The sequence below is a fragment of the Diadema antillarum genome, unplaced genomic scaffold, assembly GCF_040938485.1.
Source record: "Diadema antillarum isolate AM-2024a unplaced genomic scaffold, OU_Dant_1.0 scf00000035, whole genome shotgun sequence".
Lineage (NCBI taxonomy): Eukaryota > Metazoa > Echinodermata > Echinoidea > Diadematoida > Diadematidae > Diadema > Diadema antillarum.
In genome coordinates, this window is record NW_027270924.1 from 3,808,134 (window position 1) to 3,830,645 (window position 22,512).

A 22,512-nucleotide genomic window follows, 5' to 3' on the forward strand; every position below is an offset into this window, starting at 1 on the left:
TAGCATGTGTACAATGTACATGCACTGGATTAACAGTGCACAGCAAAATGCATCAATTGTCAAGTTCTTACATATACAATGTATGTAGATTCAATTACTTGGTGCTATGCTGAATGCTTAATTCCCAGTAAGACACGTGTATGCTTCACATCGCAGAGGGCCTCCTACATAGCTCCAGGCAATTTATTTGTTTGTTTTTTTATCATGTTTTTGTATTTGTTTTTTGTTTTGTGTTTTAGTTCATATGTGCTTGAGCAGAGCAGTACCCTCCACTGCCAATCAACCATACGTGTGCCTATTAACGATGCACCATCCTGTTCCAACACCATGGCGATAAAATGTACATTCCTCTGTGGAGGTGGTGGTTGCTGTTTGAGGAGTTCGATCTGACACGACATTGCACCCGACCAACAAATAAAAGAAATATTATGGGGCTGGGTAAAAGCAGGACTGAAGCTTCTAATTGCCTAGCAAACACAGGAGGTGTCTGCCTGCACAGCAAGGTTACACTGGCTAAATGGCAACTGAGTGGGCTTTCCACACAATGGTGGGATCTCACATGGAATGCTATACATACAGTCACAACAGATCTCGATCACACAGCAAGCTAGTACAAAGAACATCTTGAATAGAAAGGAGGGGGGGGGGGGGAATAATGCTGTACCAATACTGAGTGCCTGAATGGTACAAAGTTTGTTGAACCCCAGACATCCCTATTGTTGTGTGTATTATGCAATGCTTGCTTAGAAGAGCTCACCTTTCATCGTTGGCTGGGCTGAACCCCCTCCCCTCTCTCTTCACGCGCTTCACTTGTCCCCCTCACCCATGTTTCCAAGCTGGCCTCAACATTTGTATAGGCCCTACAAGTAGAATGTTTGTATGAGGGTGGGGGAAGGATAGAGTGAGGTGGATTTAAAATCTCATTGGCAATGAGAGATCACAAGAAAAGGAAAGCATGCAAACATACACAAATTGAAAGAAATTAATTAGAATTATGGATTTTGCATGATAACGTGGATGAGAATAAAGAGGCTGATAGGTCTACACTTAATTACATACATGATGTCACATTGATTCACTCCAATAAAATGTGTTTATAGAGAGTGAGATTGGTAGGTACATTTGCCTTGCCATTGGACAATTTTACAAGCTTCATATACCAGGGTATGTATACTTTATTCCAATTCTGAGAAAGACCAATCATCACAGTAGTTTGAAACCTCATTCTATTTCATGTTCCCAGTTCAAAACAATACTAAGCAAATGGTTTGTTATTGCTGTCAGTGACACAAGTAATCAAGTACCACATTGTACTTTAATATACAAATGGGTTTAATAGTAACCATCGATATTCATAAGAGTCACGGTTTCTCACTTTGTGTGTTTACCAGTATTCATGGCAGCCTATTAATTCCACTAATCCCTGCCCTCCACCCCCCCCCCTCCCCTCTCTCTTTTATTTTTGACACTAACAATAGCAGTGTGAGTAACTGGCAGTACAATGTGATGGGTTTTCTCCTCATTTGTGAGGATAATGTATTGGTACTAGATCACATGGAGCCAACATTACTTGGCATCAGGAATTTATGCCTGTATGTGTAAGTAGGTCAACCTTAACCTGTAGAACTTGAAGGCAAGTCCTGAGAATACTCAGGCAGGTGTGTATGGGAAATGCATGTTGTCGCAAAATCAGACCACCCTCAACGGGTCAATATTCGGGGGGGGGGGGGGGGGGGGAGCTTCTTTAATAAGGAGTTACTCAGCTGAGAAATTTCTATATTAAGTTATGATAAAAACACAATACAAACTTCTCGAGCACAAAAAAAAATTATCTTAGCAGACATGTTTTACCTGAAAAATTATGTCAGTGGCTAGAAGGGGATTATACAATGTAATTGTTTCAATAAAGCAATGGGTTGACATGCATTCTAGAAATGATCTCAAAAGTGAGAACAATGTTGGTTGAATAAAATTACACAGAAGCATAATGTTAGAACCAAAACTATTAATTTTGTTAGATGTATATATCACACTTGTGATGATTTGAAAATTGATATGATTGTGTTATAATAGTGATTATAATTCACAGTTTATTGCTTTCATTTCTTTAATGACCTAGCCTAATGACTTGTATGACTAAATATTAATCATTCATGGTTCAAACTTTAGTTGGCTTTTCATGAAACAAATTAATTGTAATCTTTGTGAGAAGCAGAGTTTATGATACTCCAGCAAACTTTTTCTTACCTCTTTATGACCTTCCCAGGAGGATGTTAAATATTTGGTAGCAAGATAAGAACTTTTTGCATGACTTTGGCAATTGTTGATGTGGCAGTTGACTGAGAGATAAGGGCTTTTTACACTTGTAAATTTTTGCTTAGCCCCGGACCAACGGTGGGGCTAAGGGGGGGCCTTAGCCCCACCGTTGGTACGGGACTATCCTTAGCCCACTTTCTGTTTACACTCGTTTTTGCCAAAGTGGGCTAGCCCCACCGATAGTACGGTACTATCTGGCCCTGCAAAATAGCAGGGGTTAGCAGGTGCTAAGCAAGTGAGTGTAAACAGAACGAAAAAATAATCCTGGGCTAAGCGACGGAGACGAAGTCCGACCCTCACTGACCAATCAGAAACGAGGTAATCAAGTGCTGCCGGTGCGTGTACGTGTACGTGTACGTGTACAGTACACAGCGTAATTATGAATATTCATGTGGTTTGGAAAGTCCGGGGCTAAGAAATACGAGTGTAAAAAGGTCAGTTTTCTCCTTAGCCCCGGACAAGAGATAGTACGGGACTAATTGGCGAGTGTAAAAAGCTGAAAAAATTGGTACGGGACTAACGATAGTCCTGGGTCAGAGAAAGTCCGGGGTTAAGAAACACAGTGTAAAAAGCCCTTAAAGTGAGCATACCAGCGTTGTATCATTTGAAGCAAACATGTAGGGCCATTCCAATTTGCTCTTTGGCCTCTCATTCTGATAAGTTGCAGTGGTCGAACTTACATTAGTATCAAGGTAGTGGAGGACGGAGGATATACAGTGTACAAACGTACCTGGGTTTAATGGGGTAGGGGTGGTTAGTAACACTGAATTATTGCCAAGTGTACATGTAGCCATTAAATATTACTCCACAATCAAACATGGAAATAAATTGGATGTTTATGATTTGGTGAAGTTTGAGCAAGTGATTAAGGCCCGCTCACACTACCCAACAATTGTGTAAACGCATGAATCACGCAAGAAATTTGGTTGTGCGTGCTTGTCCGTCGAGAATTTTCGCTGATTTACTCGATGAAAATCACAGATGAACTGCCTAAGAACTACGGAAAGATCACGCAAAAATCACTTACAAACCACGCACTTTCAGCGCATAGGCACGCAAAGGCCCCAAACAGGGCGAATAGGTGGTTGTGCGCGACGACTGAGGTCCACGGAAAACCACACATAATCTGCGCATTATCACTAATGAGCCGTGTATGAATCGCGCATGAACGCAATAGTGGCAACATTTTCGCGAACAATCACTGATATTCCACGCATATTTCGCGCATTGTTCGTGTAAGAACTACGCAAACTATGCAAAAATTACGTAAAACAGCGCAATACTGCGTAAACTTTTATGCGAAGCCAAGTTTTGAGCTGCTCAAAACCTGGAATCACGTAAAGCGCCGATCCGGCGCACATCGGCGGACAACTACGAAGGTTCCACATCAGATAAACTCATATAAAGAGCAAATCGTGCATGTATCGCGTAAGGCTCGAATTTCTTACGTGCGGTGATTCATGCGTTTACGTGACTTTTGGGCAGTGTGACCGGGCCTTTACCACCTGCTGACCAAATTAAAAAAAAAAAAACTGTCTTAGTGATCATATATTTTGTTAGTTTATAACATGATGGTTTCCAAACTTAATATTTCAGGATGTTGTGGAATTTTTTTTTTTTTCATTTCCATTCATGGACCAAGTCTGTCACACATGACCCAGTCAGACATGGGAAATTGGATCGAGCAACTCTAAACTGCAGGCACAACTAATTTTTAAATTGGAATACAAACTTCTCATATCAGGCTTTGTTACAATATTATAGCTGGGCCACCAAACTAAGTTTTATACTCCTGGGCATAAGTGGACAATTAGAATTTATAAATGCATTCTTAAATTCTTCATACATCAATGTAGATCTACTGCCTGGCAAAAGATCAAAGAATAATTCTCTCACAAGAAAAGAGAGAAATATATAATTACATTATATATAATTATTCTCTTTAACTCTAACAGGTACAATGTATTTTTTATCAGCAAATGTGCAACGTAAGCCTGTATCGTGAAAACATTTTTCAGCTACAAAAACTACAGGTAACCCTTGTATGAAAATATTGAATTTGGGCCAGGAAAGCATTGCTGAAATGCTCACCAAGGTAAAGATATTTCCTCTACAAAGTTTTGTTTGGCATTGTTAACCCGTTGAGGATGAGTCACTTAATGTATACTCGGGCAAGCGTCTATAGGAAATGTGTGTTGTAGCAAAAGCAAATCATCCTCAACGGGTTAAAAATGTGGAGCTGATAGCAATGCACAATTTACACTGCTCTTACTTGTACATTGTACTGTCATTTAACTGTTTTTGCAAAGGTAGCAGAAACACCGTTTCTTCTGTATAACTTTAGTTGAAACAGTCAAAATCCTTTTGTTGTTCTTGTTGTTATCTGGCTGGCCTATATCTTGATGCTATTCTTACTGCATGTTGCTTGAGGCTCGATGTGGCTATTTCTGACAACCATTGTAAAGGTTCAGCAAAAGAGAGCTCCAGGGCAGGAAATTATTGGGAAATCCATGCACTTTCCCAGCAGGATCAAATTTTGTGAAATTTCCTCTTTTTTTTCTTCTGTTCAGCCAAAAACTTTGCCATTGGATGCACTATAATATGTGTATGAATATTTTGTAGCCAATTGGCTTCTTGTGTGTGTAGTGGTAGGCCTATGATATGCTGAGAAAGCAAGAAACAATTTGATACTGAATCCATTTGCTTTAAAGCAGTATTAATACTCTGTGTACAAGTAGGTTTAACTCTTTATGTGCCACGTTCGCACCTCCGACTCAGAAAATGGCGTGCCAACTTCGCATATTCTGCTCAAATGCACAAACCCGCCCAAACAGATCGATAAATCGCCAAAATGCCACAGTACAATAAAGGCGTTTCTCGCGATTCCATTCCTCTCGTCTATAGCTTGCATTTTGTGTGGGGATTGACTAACAAGCAGTGTTTCCTATTGGATTTGCATGCAAATGCTAAGTTTCTGTCACTGCTTTGTGTGCAAAAGTCATACATTTACGGTAATACAGCTACTGGGCATTTGAAAGAAAAGCAATTATAGATTTGCCGTAGAATTTACATCGATGCAAAGGTTGGCCTTTTCTTTACAACTTTACTCACTTTGTCTGCTATTTAGCATAAATCTATAAAAGTTATATACAGATTTGAAAAACAGAATGTTTTCTCAACGCATGACTACATTGGTGTCTCAGAATAATGTGGCACAAAGGGGGTTTCCACCATGGCACATAAAGAGTTAAACAGGGAGGTGATCTCACCTCCCTGGTTTATGATGATCCACAAGTACAGTACCTGTACAATAGACCTGTGATATATGGACAAGGGATACTGTATAAGCTGTTATTTTTGAGAGGGTTTAATTTTTGCAAATTTTGCGAATCACAGTTGAATCACAAATTTAACAATGCGAAAATGTCTCCATGCACTTTGTTAATAGTAGATTAACGTAAGCGTCGGCGTCAGTTCACAAAAACAACATCTCGCGAAAATGTCTATGACCTCTTCATTCACGAAAATATCTGTATGTGAAAATAACAGTGTATACAGTAGTGTAGTTGAATGGGAGGGCAGAGGGGTTCATCAGGGAATACCAACTTGTTCATTTAGACCTTTGATTTTTAGATTTGTGATTATTTTCATTTGGACTGCATCTATACATGTAGTTGTATGTACCTGTGGCCATGTAATGCCCAGGTAAAGAGTTCCCATAGACACCTGCCCTAGTATACTCGGGACTCATCCTTTGAACGGGTTAAAGCTACAAACGAGGTGCTTGACATTATATGGAAGTACACATTGGCATTTACAAGCATGAATATTCTAAGGCAGACATGGGCGATACAATTTGTGCAGCAAGATAGATAGTGCAGTAGCGTCTCAGCTCACCCAGTATGTCGTACGATATGTATGACACACCGTATTGATAATTTGTCATTTCACTAGCTCAGCACCAATCCAGTTGATTAGGTGGCTTGTTGATAAAGTACCAATTGTTATTAAGTTTTCATCAATCTGGGAGCTTGGGGATTTGGCCATTGAAATTGATTTCATGCTCACCAAAGTAGCCTGGGAGTAAATTTTATAAATTGAAACAGGCATTCACAGAACAAGTATCTATAAAGAAAAATGAACACATCTTTATTCTTCATGACAAAGACATCGTTAGTAACCATGCCATCATCCAGGCAGTTTTTTTTTTCCTTCAGACACCTTAATGAATGCTTGTAATATTCAGAATGTTAGTGGCTTTTGTCAATTGCTATTGAAAGGAACATGTCTTTCCCATGAGAGTAAGGTTGTGATGCATTCTATGAGTTTTGATTCCCTTCGGCCCGAATTCATGAAGGTGGTACAAATTAAGCCATGGTTTAAACCATGGACAAAAACCATGGAGCGCCAAGTGTCGCCCAGAATATTTCGTTACGAAATTGATCATTTCGTCGACAAAATTACCATTGCGTTAATGAAATAATCATTTTGTGGACGAAATGTTCATTTAGTTACAAAATCAGGTTCTCTATGAAATAGATGGGATGACAACTACAGTAGGATGTGATGCAATCAGCCGTTTGCATTTATAAGTTGCACACTGCCATGTTTATGTGCTTATGACAATTTTTTTTAATATTCCATATACACTTCTCATAGTGTTTGACTTGATTAGCTCACACAAACTATCAGCCCCACTTGACAGTTTTCCTCATAAATGCAGGTGTGCGGGGAATATTGACACTACGCTCTTGATTCTGCTGTTTTTATTGATCAGACTGGAAAACTGCTCAACAGTTCATGCAGAGCATCTGTTTTCCTCTTAATGCACAGCGCACAGGGTAGCGTAGACTGCGAACCCACTTCTCACAAGCTAGAGTAGTAGAGAACGTCACGCCGTCTGCCCCATCACAAATTAGCATTTGCAAGAAGAACAGCTGCCTTGATTCCTGAAGAATAAACCGAGATGCTCCCTGCTGGCACTCAGAGCGTAAACTTTTCCATTGCTCTTGTAAATGATGACCGTTTGCACATTGAACAAGTTGTCCATGGGACCATCATAACCTTTCAATCACCCCTGATCAGTAATGTATACCGGTATGCTCAGATAGCCAAGGTGTGAATTCCCTAACCATGCCTCTATTAATACTCTATATGCAATGAGAACTATTTCATGTAGAATGTCTGTGATTTTATTATTGAAAAAGAAAAGACTTCTTACAGTTTTAGTTAATATTTCAAAGTCCAGTGACTGATTTGTTGTGAATCGATCTGAACTACATTATGTATGCTGATCATAAACAGGCAGCAAATCGATGAGCATTGCATAACAGGCCCATTCTCACACCCCCCCCCCCCAAAAAAAAAAAAAAAAAGGTTTTTAAAATCAATTCTAGGAATGTAATGGAAAACCAATAATTCTTTTGTGTGTGTGGGTGTGTAGACACAAAAAAATCATGAACTATCTCAATCCACATCGCAATGCAAAATTGAGTCCATCTTGATTTTTTAAAACCCTTCATTTGCTTTGTGCAGTGTGTGCGAACAGCGCATGAAAACATGAAATCAGTTACTTTGATCCTATAATGCATCTCGATGCGCTAGACCTTGCATGAGAGTGCCTGAGATCATGCTCTTGTATTAACCCATCCCATACTGAATTCTGAAATCCCCATAGACATAGTACACAGGTCACCAGGTTCCCGTATGTAACAGGTTTAAAAGTCAGTTCGTACAAGACATTAGAACTCCATGTTGCACATTAAACAGAAAAGGGTAATTTGCAATAACAGGCATGAAGGTATTCATGGTGTAATCCTTATAAATGGTGCTTTCCAACATGTCCGACTAACAGCGAAAAAGTGTTCATTAACCCGTTGAGGACGAGTCCCGAGTATGCTCGGGCAGGTGTCTATGGTAAATGCGTGCTATAGCAAAATCAGCCCGTCCTCAAAGGGTTAAAACCTAGTATGTGGCATTATTGATAAAAAAGTTCGCTATTGCATTCAACACAAAACAATGAAATGAATGCTTCCCCAGTTGGTCTACACAGGTTCATTCTTTGTTTGAACAGGAATTCCATAAATTGTTACGTCCGGCAAGGTTGTGCATAATAATACCTGGTATGCCACTTTGACAAGTGAAGTGCCTAACCAGCTGAGAACGTCATTTGTCCATATGATCATGCACGTACACCAAGTGTACAGTGTGAATTATGACACTGTATGAGCTACAAGTTTTGTAATATTACGAATTGGCTTTTATTGTACATTGGGAGATTTGGACTGGGAGTGATTCACGTGCAGTTGGGTGAGATTTTGGTGGGGTTTTTTTTTGTGTGAATATTCATCAAACTTCTATCACTGTGCGAATGCAAATTTGTCATTTAAGAGGTACAATGTAGTAGAAATGTACTCTGTGCATTTTGCACAAATTTTGCAAAAAGAAAAGAAAAAATTTCATATATGTAGGCCTATATAATATACTGAATGAATTCCGCCAGGCCCGTCTCATTTCATTGGTTCTGGTAACCCACTTATTTGTGGATGCCTTCACCAGCATCTAATGAAATTTCTATTCCCTACCAGCCAGTTCTCCATACAGCGTGCTCTTAATTACATCCTGTATAGGCTGTACTGCTAATGGAAATCTCAAATGGCCTGTACTTAATGAAATGGCAGGGGTGTTCTTTTGAAGGTGATGACAACCTGTTTCTGTATAGTGATATATTGATGAAAGGAATTTTTTTTTTCGCCCAATTCCAGCCACATGAATCCAGAATTTAGCTACACTGTGCCATCTTGAATTAAAGCTAGCTATTCCCTTTGGGTTGGTGCTACAATGTATGATGGGTTTAGTGGTAGTATTTTACATCGTATAGGCCCTACAGTAGCTGATGTAAATGAAAGAGCATGAAATCTTGTCTTTAGTACAGAAATCCCCTTTTTATGGAGCTCTTTATTTTAAAGATAATAAAAAGTTTTGGTACCTCAAAAGTTTCCTGAATTTCCTTGTCTTGGTTTGTGTTTCACGTTAAAGTACGTTGTCTGTGAGAATTACTCGCCCCAAAATGCTCTCATGTCTTAGTAATCATGCAATAATGGTTTCGTACCAGAGCCGTCGCCGTACGGCGTCGATAAATATTGTACGAAACCACTGACTGCGACCAGCAGTGTGCAGCCCATTGTACGCATAGCTAACTGCGACCAGCAGCCCCATACGCATAGCATAATGGGGCTTCGCATTGTAGCATTCAGGATCATGACAGAATTAGTATCGCGGGTAAATGGCAACTTAAAATCCAAAAATTTCTTCGATTTGAAGACTTACCAATTAAGTTGAAGTATTGAAGAATTTTTGGGATTTTAAATTGACATTTATCCTGCGATACTAAATCTGTCATGATCCTGAATGCTACAATGCGAAGCCCGATTACGCTATGCGTATGGGACTGCTGGTCGCTATGCGTATGGGGCTGCTGGTCGCAGTTAATTGCATGATTACTAAGACATGAGAGCACTTTGGGGCGAGTAAGTCTCACAGTGGTAGTTACAGTATATGAAAGGTACTTTAACCTGAAACACAAACTAAGACAAGGAAATTCAAGGAAACTTTTGAGGTACCAAAACTTTTTATTATCTTTAAGTTGATCAAATCAGGGAGGTGGAAACCCCCTCCCTGATCAAATGCTTGATTTATTTTATAGTTGGCCCATAGAAGAAGTAATCACATGCTTACAAATAGCAAGAGCCATGGGACTTACAGCCCGAACTCCCTTTGAAGAACTAGGCAATGAGGGTAGAGTGTGATCCTATTAACCCGTTGAGGATGGGCTGATTTTGCTATAACACGCATTTCCCATGGACACCTGACCAAGTATACTTGGGACCCATGCTCAAAGGGTTAAAATAAAGGGCTCAAGCCAGGACCCTGTGATACAGGATGCATGGTCTTATCAACAGGGCCATGCACTACAGCTACATTAGGTATAGTGTACTGACAGAGCAGACATTGCACTATAAAGTCATAAGTGTCAGACATTAGCCGTGAGACTTATGCCTAATGTCAACTTAATGCTACTGCAATGTTTGTATCTTCTGGATGTGAATGTTTGTAGAATTTCCTTATAATGAATTCTGGGCAGAGGAGTGAAATAAATGATGTCCCAAGTAGACTATGTATAATGTAATATTCAGAAAATGTTTGTAACAATTATATTAAAGAGTATTAAGATACCATTAAAAAAAATAGACAAAGGCAGCTTGTAAATTTACTAGTAAATGTATGATCAATATTGATTGAGGCCCCTACATGCTTTGATAGATTAACTTACTGTTATATTTGGATCCCACGTGATAATTTGTTCAGGAACTATTTTGCCAAACTTCTGGTGCTTCCCTTTAAGATACGAGTGTGTCTATCATGATTAAATGCTGATAGCAGTAATTAGACAAAGATTCAAGACATTCTTGATACTATCCCTGTTTAGTTAACTAAAAGTGACTGATTTCAATCTACAGTGTATATCCGGCTTTGTACTCCATTTACAATGTATACTGTATCTATAGGCTGGTACCGTGTATTAAACTCCCTGTAGCTAAGGATCTTGTGTACATAATTTTCTATAAATGAGGATGAGCAAGTGTCTATGGAAAATATGTGTTGTAGCAAAATCAGTCTGTCCTCAATGGGTTAAATGGTTATAGTCATGGAATCTCCATCCTCTTTAAATAACATCAGTACAGTTGTACCTCGTACATACCTTCAAGAAATATCCATTCTCGTGATGAATGTGTACTTTAGTACATTCGTACCATTTTCATCCCTTTGTTCATAATGGAGGTCACCGATTTTGTGGAATGGTTGGCTAGATAAACTTAGGGATGGTCGAGACAGACATCAATCAATCAATCTATTATGTAATACTTGTATCTTGATTGTTAACCTAATGTTTGAAGAGACATGAAATATTACTTTACTTGATTGTATCTTTAAGAGCTTGCAAAAATACATGTCATTAAAATGCACAATACAGAGTGAGGCTAATGTGCTCTGTGTTTTCTTGATTCTTTGATGTCAGCGCTTTCTAAAATGATAGTCGCAAATGGATTGAGATTTTACAGGTTTTTCAGACGTTTGTGCCACAAGTATTTAATATACAAAACTGAAGGTCAGTAGGCTGAAAAAAAGTACACAAAGTGTGCACTGTATGAAAATTGTGTTATTATTTAGTAAAGCAACAGAAGAATTTTTGTGTTTGTGTTTTTATGCGCTAAAAAGTGCTGAAATGCTGTGCATTAAATCATAATCTCTTTATGCAGGATAGCGTACAACCGTAGCTACAATCCCTTTGCCATTCTAAATCAGTGACACTAAATTTCTATTCAGGGATCTTTGATAACAAGCTTTTATTCCTCTCCTTTTCATTTTAGGGAGGAAATTCAAGATCATGCAGTCCATTGGGGTACCAAGTTTAGCTTCAACTGCCGGATGAGTGCCAACGCAACTTCAGGGATCCTGGAACCGTGTATGTGCCGGGTATCCATCCGAAAGGTATGTTGTCACACAAGTCAAGGATCTTTTGATTTGTTGGTGTAGTCTATACTGTGTAGGCCCCAATATGTTTGATGTGTCTTGTGTCTCAAAGTTTACATTGATTTTACATGCTCTTATGTTTTTATTTGTGCTAAGTCCTGCCAGAGTAAAGATAGAAATTCCAGGATGTGTATGATATACTGTATACTCCATATTGGTGTTGAAGAACATTTTTGTTTTTGTTTTTCTTATTGTCCAGAACGTAAGGGGAATAAGGAAAAAAATCCCAGCCGTATCTCTTGTGTATGAGCAGAGACTCCAACTCTCCCGTTTTCGACGGGAGATCTCCCGCCGAAAACCCATTTTTGCAAAATCTCCCGTTCTCCCGCTTGAGATTTAATTTCTCCCGCTCTGGCTCTTTGTCTCCCGTTGGAAAGGATTTCTTACTTATTTCTATCGTATGTTGAAAAAATAAGCCTTATGTAGATAGCACCAGAGAGCATCTAGAACCCTAGGAACTTCGCGCTTCGCACACATCAACTTTTAGTCTCCCGTTTGCTAGGGGTTTCAGGCGGGAGAATCTCCAGATCAGATGGTGCTTTGGGTTGGAGTCTCTGTATGAGTGTGTGTGTGTGTGCTACGGTGTTGTACTGACAGGAGATCGTCATAAGTGTAGTAGCCAAGGGTGCCAAAAATCTACTTGCCAGCTTGCCGGGGCAACTGAAAACTCACTACAGGGCAAGTGAAATACCAAGCACATGCCTGTTTAATGTATGAGGTCCTTGCCTACCTGGGTGTATTAACGAGTGGGAGAAATGTATTTTGTCATGCCTCTACACCGTGAAAACAGTATATCTTAAAGTGTTTTATGCATTGCATAATGTTGCCTAATTGTATGTGTCATGGGGTTGTTTCACAAAGAATGGTATGGTATGCTGTGTGTGACTTCAATTGTATTTTCACTCCCAAATGAAAGTGAACATTTTGGAGACTTTTTCACCCAGGCATAAATATGCAAAATTAAGTTGGGAACAAAGGAATTTGTCTGTAAATTTTGATCATAATTTGAAGTGGATTCTGAAAAAATTAAAGTAGACTAAATAGGAAAACCAATGACATTGGTATCATGATTGTAAGTTGATCTTTGGAATTTAAGACGACTTTAAAATTCTTCGTGAAACACCCTCTAGAAGCAGACAACCTTTTGTATCAAATGGATTTTTGCCTGTAGTGGTCTTTCCAATATTAATATCAATATTCTATTACGATGTAATGTATGGTATAATGTTGTAAATGAATACATTAGTACATTGTTTTTTTAACTGAAGAATCAAGATTAATCAGTGTTAAATAGATCATATGACCACAAAATTCTTCATTGAGCACTGGTAACTAAGTGTAGGCATGTTGCAGTCATTATAAGAACTCCAAGTAAAAACTTAATAAAAATGAAATAGAACTTGAAAAGCGCAAAGTGCACTGTCGGTCGTCGCCCTTTCCATGGCACACTCTTTCCATTACGGTATGGTCTTCATGTGTACTGCTCGCTTCCATACTTGACTTAATTTCAGTGTATAAAGCCATTAGGCTATGATATTGCATGAATTTTGTATGTGCCATTATACCAATTTTCCTCATTATCTGGTTATAGAAATTTACAACAAAAGTAATTGATGAGTCAAAACTTGATCTCTTTTGTCCTTTCTGCTGTGCATGCTTCGTAGCAAATAGAAGACAAACAAAGCAAGTTAGGAAATTATATCAATGTTTTATATAAATTGGCTTCTTTCAGCTAAATAGATTTATTACCAGGGCATCTAAAATAGAAATGAACCAATCAAGTAGAGTGTAGGTTTACACAGATGCATCAATTTGGTTCCCCATTGGTGGAAAATGCAGTATCACCATTGGTTGCAGCAAATACACCAAATAGCATTTTCTCATATATTCATTGATATCTTGTATACACATACCTAAATGGATGCCGTGGGCAATGCGATAAACAACTTAGACACTGCTGTATTGAAGTACATTGTAATATGAGTAACTTCATCGCCAAAAGTGCAGGGATTAATATTGATATTAAAAAAAAAATAAGATAGACAAAAATATCCCCAAGGACACCCGAAAAGAGACAGGAAATTTACCCATTTCAGAGTTTTCATTTATCTCCCATACTAATAGTACAAGTCCATAAAGGGCAATTTGTATCCTGAGTGCAGTGAGCCTGTCTCTGCAGGCATTTATTCATCTAATGTAAAAGTGAATTTATTTTGTGCCCCACCCCCATGGTTCACTATGCCCTCATTTTGTATGCCTTCCAGTCACCACCAAATTTCATCTCAAAATCATTTGCTGGAAGTGACTATTTCTTTGGCAGCGTACAGCCCAGAGTGCCGTATAAATTTTGTGGCTTGAAGTACATTTGTTTGTGAGTCATGTAGTACTGTATATGCTGTTATTTTGGCATAGATAATTTCGCGAATGAGGAAATCATGCCATGGACATTTTCAAGAGATAATCTATGTTTGTTGTTGTTTTTTGGCGAAGTGACAGCAACGCTGTCATAAGTGCATTATGACCCTACTGCGTGGCAACACTCATGGTTCAACAGTGATTCACAAAATTCGCAAAAATCAAACCCTTATGAAAATAACAGCTAATACAGTAGCATGAAAACAGTGATCAGCATTTCTTCCCAGTTTGCAATTCATTCTACAGAAGTCATGCAATCAACCAGAGTATTTTGGTGGTTTTTGTTTTGAAGACTTTTGCTACACCTGCATATGAGTACCGGTATATATATGATCGTATGATTTATAAAGCATAACATAAAGCAATAACATCTGTGCATCTGTGGACTTGTTTGTTTTGAAAGTGGTTTAAAGGGGCATTCAAGTTGTTCAAACTGGCCTTACCCACTCTGTTGTGTAATGGCACTATCTCAAAACCAGGAAAAACGCTATTGCGGCATGTCCTTATGATTTCCTGCAACCAGAAAAGTGGAAGTGATGGTAAAACCGGAACCTCCGTTTTCCTTCTTTTGTTAACCCTTGAAATCTGCCTCCGGTATCTTTAGCAACAATAAAATTAGTTTTTAGTACAATGATGTAATATCCAGTTTTAGGTCTGACGGTTCAAAAGTACATGTAGGTGTAATACCTATTTATTATAAACATTCTTTTAAGTTGAAACAGTATCAAATTGATCTGTTGCGTGAATGTTAGACGCCTTGTTATTACTTTTGTTATGATACTGTTTCCCTTATTCAAAACTGATGAATAATTATTGTTCATGTTATGTTCTTGGCGTGCTGTAATCCCCAAGCACAATTTCCATACAGTTTGCATGAATAAGGTATTTCATGACTGAATAACTGATTAAATGAATGAATGAATGATTAAATAATGAATAATTAAATGAATATAATTGATGAATTTTGATATGAGTATGGATGGAAACGAGTGCATGCATTCACGTATACAATATTGTACACTTCAAATTGAATGGAATAGTACTCTAGTAAAACTGCTAGATGTTTTGCCATTGAGTCAGCCTATAAGAGTTTCCTGAAACCTGAGAAAAAGAAAACAATAACACAGGCATACCCAAAAACAATAGCAAACAAACAAACAGACATAGCCTTGACTCAAGCTGTCATCTGAGAAGGCTGGGTATAAGTGCTGGTGTGTTTGGAAAGCTGATTGAGACTTACCTGTACATAACCCTTTGAGTGCAGCTGGTTAACATGTATTTCACTGGAATTGTAATGTGACACAGTTGCAAATGGTTCTGACATCATTTGCAAAGATGAAGCCTCTTGATCTACAGTGTAGGCCTACTTAAGGGCTTTTTACACATGTAAATTTTTGCTTAGCCCCGGACCAACGGTGGGGCTAAGGGGGGGCCTTAGCCCCACCGTTGGTACGGGACTATCCTTAGCCCACTTTCTGTTTACACTCGTTTTTGCCAAAGTGGGCTAGCCCCACCGATAGTACGGTACTATCTGGCCCTGCAAAATAGCAGGGGTTAGCACCGCAATTGCGGTGCCAAGCAAGTGAGTGTAAACAGAACGAAAAAATAATCCTGGGCTAAGCGACGGAGACGAAGTCCGACCCTCACTGACCAATCAGAAACGAGGTAATCAAGTGCTGCCGGTGCGTGCGTGTACGTGTACAGTACACAGCGTAATTATGAATATTCATGGGGTTTGGAAAGTCCGCGGCTAAGAAATACGAGTGTAAAAAGGTCAGTTTTCTCCTTAGCCCCGGACAAGAGATAGTACGGGACTAATTGGCGAGTGTAAAAAGCTGAAAAAATTGGTACGGGACTAACGATAGTCCTGGGTCAGAGAAAGTCCGGGGTTAAGAAACACTAGTGTAAAAAGCCCTTTACTTGCCCATGTTAGTATGTAGTGTAGTCTAAAAATGAATGTTGTAGTAATTTTCTGGATTTAGGCAGGGAGGTGGCACCTCCCTGATTTAGGCCTGTACATGCAACCACACCTCCACACATGCACACAAGCATTTTCTCAAATTTTCTCCATCTATGGTATTATTCTTTTGTAGTTTTATAATAAACCTTTAGAGCTCAATTTCATTTGATCATTGATTTTTTCTTTAATCTGAGCCTTACAACATGCAAAAAACTCCTACAATCACAGTTGCTGTGCAGTTATTGTAGAGTTTGCTCGGAACAAATTTTATGTAGGACCCTATCTGTTTACAATACAAGAAGCCAGATTCTTGTCTGATCTTACCTTAGGCAAGGCTTTGAGTGTTGAATTATGTCTAGCATACTGCAAATGTTTCATTAGTGGCTTGCCCCCCCCCCCCCCCCCCCCCTTTCCACCGGGCATGTGACAGTATGGGGAATGATCATTCGGCTTGCAGAAGTTTGGTTTTCCTCTTCTTCATGCCGACAAGATGATGGAATGACAGGAATCCCTAACGAGACGAGACTCAAGCTCTGGCGGCAGCAAAGCGCCCCTGGTGACACAGAAGATGCCCCTAAATTGACACGCAGATGTCCATCGTGTAGAGTATATTTGCATACAGCCATGATGCGGTGGGATCATTTGCGGATACAGTCCCATCACCAACCATCCAGGGATGGATGCCATCAAAAGTCTGGTTCACACCTACGCAAAGCTTCCAGAGATGCCACCTGGAGTCATGTTTACACCTACATGAAGCTGTCAGAAATGTTCATTGTACAAATTAAGTGTGTGTCCTCATTTGCAGTTCTGGCATGTTCAGGGGTCTGTAATTGAAATATGTGCCATGTTTCACTCATGGGTCATCGTGCTAAGCTGTCGTTTGTTGGCATCTGCTTTGAGGCCAGCATGAAGATGAAAAAACAACAACAAGAACTGATCTACAAATGAACACTCTCTGCCTTCTGAAGTAAAAACCTTCTCGATAGGTAAAACGGATTGAATGTCTCCGAGGCATAATCTGACATTAACAGGTCTTGCATTAAGGTGCTCTATTCATACTGATCAGTAATATCTGAAGGTTTCATGTGCACGGTGAAGGAAATGTCATGTTGGCAGTGACGGGCATTTCTACTGCGCCCAACTTATAAATGGCATTATCACTTGTGAATGCTACGGGTATGTTTGCATTGCCTAAAGCATGGAGCTAAGATGTAGCTCCATTCCTGACCCAAAAGGAGACCGTCGCTTGTCCCTCTCTTGCTAGGCCTCCAAATTTTTCTCAGTGGAATTTTCGTATGTACGGGAATAACATCAGAATTGTACATAGGAGGTCAGACTTTATACCCAACATTTTCTTTCTATGGCCTAAGAAAGAATAGCATTTGTCAGTCTTTCTATATCCTTGAATTGCTGAAATAGCATCTTTTATTGACATTGAAATGAAAGCAATTTGTCTGTATTGTTACTGTTCTTCAATGTTAGTGCCTCTGTAGCTAAAGACCTACTGGTATGTCTTTCAATGTGAGTTGGCATTTAGGGTGCACTGAGTTAATTTTCGTTTCTTGAAGACCCAAAATGTTTCGATATATGGGATGCTACCTTTTGTATATTACAGGAGTCATAAAACATGTGTAATGTATCTAAGGACATTCAAGCTTTCTGAAGTATAGGCCCTAAGGACATTTGAGTTTGAGCTAAAAAACAAACTTGTAAACAAACCCTTGAACATGTTTGCTGTGTACACTTATGTAGGTGTCAGTCAGGATGACATTGAAGCATAAACAGTCCCTTGCTATTGTGAATGTTGTATTTTCTTTTTCAATACACGAAAACTTGTTTGTCCAAGTTGTGCTGTGTGTGAAGGTTTTCTTGAGCTAAACCTTGGGTGCTCAGGAATAGTTCCAATATTTTTTCATATTTCGTAGTCCTGATCCAAAACTGCACAGAATTTGTAGCATAGGTGAATGCCATAATAGGAAATGAATGTTGGGTCTCTTTACTTTAATAGCTCAAAATAGGTGAAATGTGTGTGTGTGTGTGTGTGTGTGTGTGCGGGGAGGGGGGATCAGGGCTGATGGGTCAGGTTTGATTTAGGGCAAGTTGAGAATACAAATCACAAGCGACTTTTCTATGAAATGTACTGGTAGATTTATAACAGTGCTTGAAAAAGATACACTGTACCTCTAGATTCCCCAACTGATTCTTTTCCAAAGTCTTGAACACTCGTGATTCAAATTTGATACGGATGGTCTCTGGCAGTGGCCCAGAAGTGAAACTGTCATGCCCAGCTGAGTGCTAGACCCACAAAGTCTTCCACCAACGAAGTCTTCCCTGTAAAAGCCCTTCAAATCTTGTGAGTGTGGCATTCTGATTGCAATCAGAATACCATGGCCATATCTGTGATATGTTCCTTTAACCCATCCACGTACGGGCCTCTGTGTAATCTGTAATATCGTGCCTGCCTAGTAAGTTGGCCATGAACTTGGGCGCGATCTTCCCTACGGCGCGATCTACACGCGAAGAGCATTCATACGTCATTGAAAAAACTGCCTGTGTCATTCCCACTAGGCAGGAGGAATGATGCGTGTACACTCGTGCTAATATGCACTTAGTTGACTCAATACAGCACTAGTTTATGTGAATTTTATGAAAAGAAATAATAAATTGTGCAGGAATTATGAAAAAATATTGTTTCTGTGTATTTCATTGATAAATCCTCTTCATTTCAAGCCATCTGTAATCACATCTTACCCACTTGCGAATCGACGTGTCCATAATGTCCTCGAGCCCCCCCCCCCAGATAGCTCTGGAACATTCCATTCAATGACGGGGTTTTTATTTTGCAACGTTATCTAATAACTCTCATGTAAGCAAGTTCTTGCTATGGCTAATCTATTTTGTAATGTATCATAATCTATCTGTGCTGAGATAGCCTAATTCAAATTTGCAGAGACATAGAAAAAGATTTGTTTTACAATCGTGATACGTTCAACTACTCATTTACCCTGTGCTGAAATCCGCATGTCTGCTCCGCACATGTTATCGCTATCGCTCAAACTTCGATCGCGATGGCTTGTGTGTGTACAGGTACACAGTGCTAGTGTGACGTGTGTGGAGAAGCATGGGGCTGAAAAAACACAAAACTCCACGTGGTGTAGTAAAAAACAAATCGGACGTTCGAAGTCGTACATTCAAGAGCTAAAACAGACAAATAGCGAATTCAAAGTCCACTGAAAAGGTCTTGACATTGTAATGTATGTTCCAAAATCATGTCTGGCTTAGTTTTGAGAGAATTTTCTACACGCACGAGATCAGGAATGAGATCGGTGAACTGGCTAACAACGTGTGTACTGTGAACATGTGACTGGCTTGTGCACATGGCCTAGCTAGGTGATCGTGAGAGTGCGGCAAGAACGCTAGGAATGCACCCGAGATGCGGTGTGTTGCAAATTCTTGGGGTGAAATTAGACTTCCTTGTTCAGCCCGTCTAGTATCTATATTTTTTTAAATAATTCTAATTCTTCATAAAATCACGATAAAAAGACTTCATATATTCATTTTATATTTTAGAAGCGTAACATGAAATATTTTGAAGTTTTTTTCAGTCCAAGAAAAAAAATAGTTTGAATAAAAAAATGATAATAAATAGTCGTTCTTGACTCAAGTCTAATTTCCTGCGCCTTCTTGCAGTTACCCCGCAGTTGCCCATGGATACGATGCATAAATAATCAGCTGTTTACTGAGTCGTACTAGTGTACCACCCTACTGCTCTTGTTCAAATTGAGAGGATTGTTATTTTATCGGCGGCACTTAGTTTTATAACCTCATCCAATTAAAAGACAAATTCAAACATCAAATGGTGTGACAGTTTTTGTCAGAATTCCCTATCAATTTCAACTTGTTGCCAGGATAGTTTTCAGATTTCACTTGCTTCATTATCGAAGCTGTTTGACATTTGAAAGAACTGCTCCATAAGAAATCACCTTTCATTTGTTATTTATTTTCACAAACAAGTATTTTGGTCACTTGAATATTTCTTATTATTATTTCAATGTCATGATATTTCATGATGGTTATGTATTCTGTCTTTACATGGCAAGATGGGATTTTTTTTTTTCCATCCAGGGTCAAAGAAGAAAGTGACAGGAAGGAAACCAAAAGGATAGGGAGGAAATGAAAAGGATACAATGAAACACCTGATCAGCAGGCTCTTTTTTATTACAATGGTGAATGCAGTACATCAGAATTGAAGTACAGTTCTAAATAATTTATCAGTTGAAAAATGAGCAAAGAAAATGGATTTCATCGAGTTCTAAATGAAAACTAAATTAGCATCGCCATTATGATTTAGATCTAGAACCTAGTGCTAGTACTACAGAATAGACCTGATGCAAACTTGTTGTCAAGCTTTTGGTTGAGTTTCTTCAGAGACACGAATTTTGGTAGCACAATACCCGAGTGAATAAGAAAAAGGAAAAAATAAATAAATACACAACTGTAATGCAGGTCTCTAGACCACTCCCGTGCACGAGCGAGCATCAGCCCCCGTTTCTTCAGTGTCACTCTCGTCATTGGCCTAGGCTAGGCTACTCGTGTCGTAGTTTTACTCGCCATCATCAATGTCATACATGGTTACACAAAATAAATTACATCTTGCCATCACCTCAACCACAGCAAAACCCTGAATATCACTCCCATCATAGTCACTCTCAGCTCACAAAACATATCAGCAAACGATACAGACATCGCAGACCTAGCTAACTAGCTCTAAACATAGTTGTAACTACGCCACGTTAGACATTAGTTGTACACAAAAATGAAACGGAGGTGAAAAACTAGTAATGAATACACGAAGATCATCAACGATGGCATATTACCGTAGAAAAAATACACAGAACATCTTGCACCCAAAAAAAAAGTCGCGGTAGAAAACTACGATGAGAAAAACTAGGGTGAAAACACGATGCTTGGAAAGACGAACGATGAAGACACTACGGCAAAAATGCTTACACGGAAAACAAACGAGTGGGTACCACACAAACTACAATGTTTTCGCACATACGTAGATAAGCTACATCGTGTTCAATCAAAAAACTCAACAAACACTAGGACAAAAACTCACCTCTAAATTGTTGCAAACGAGATAATCACTTAGAAAAAATGAACAAAACACTCTCAGAAGTACGATTGTACTCTGAGAATGAAAGATATAGAATGATACGAAAGCAAAAGAGAGAAAAGAGAGAGAGAAATGGACGGGAAACCTAGAGAAGTTACCCACACTCACTAACGTAAATGGAATTCAACACACACACAGTACTAGTATAGTACACGTACACACACAAGGAGATATCGTCAAGCACTCTATGAGGAGATCGATATCACGATACCGCGTGTAAGAAATCACTGCAGTTGCTGGGGCAACAAAGATACATGCGCGCTGTAAACATGAATATTGATTAGTTTCTCAGCAGGCTCGAACCCCTGGCAGGTGTTTTGGCCAATAAGAGACATTCTAAAATATGTTTCTTTGCATAAATTATTTTTCTGAGTCCCAGTAAGGATCTCTGTGATTGGCTAAAATTATTCTACAGCTCCTGGCCAAGCCTGAGGTCCTAGGACGCCCTCTTTTGGTCATAAATAATAAAAACCACGTTTTTTGTGGGAGCTGACGGGGATGGGTTAATCTATAAAACATGTTTCACCCAGAGCTACAGCTATTGGCCAATCTGTGTTTGAGGCCTCATCTTGATATTTTTCACATGAGGACTGTTACTTGCTTTTAAATCCATCAAACCCACAAAGCCTTTTATTTTAGTTTGGAGCTGTACCCTATCATAATATTTACTACTAAATGTTTCATGTTTCATGTAGAGTAAAAAAATACATATTATTGTAGCATTTTGATAATTTCATTTTAATATTTGATTTTGTTGGGTGCATATTTTCAAAAGCTTCATCATTCCTTTAGAAGTTTATAACTTACATTGAATTGGCAACACTTTTTCAGAAGATAAATTTCCTGTATAATATTCATACTCCTTATTTCTTCATTTGGTATTTTGCTGTTTTTCATTTGCACTGATTTTATGAATTTGCCAGATTCAATCGCTTCTCCGAAGCAACCATGCAGTTAGCTTTAGAGATATTGAATTTGTAGTGGCCAGTGTATTAAAGGGGGACAAGATGAGGATTTTCTGCATCGAAATTACCCCAGGCCTTCA

The 22,512-nt window shown here is 39.0% G+C and overlaps 1 protein-coding gene across 1 annotated transcript in view; it reads left to right on the forward strand.

Annotated features, from left to right (window-relative positions):
• The window catches only part of LOC139744306 (early estrogen-induced gene 1 protein-like), a 79,228-nt gene that overhangs the window by 9,891 nt on the left and 46,825 nt on the right, over nucleotides 1–22,512 (forward strand). The window contains exon 3 of the mRNA XM_071654756.1: nucleotides 11,748–11,868. Within this exon, the coding sequence (XP_071510857.1) occupies nucleotides 11,748–11,868 (121 nt within the window). The remainder of the gene's footprint in view (nucleotides 1–11,747; nucleotides 11,869–22,512) is intronic.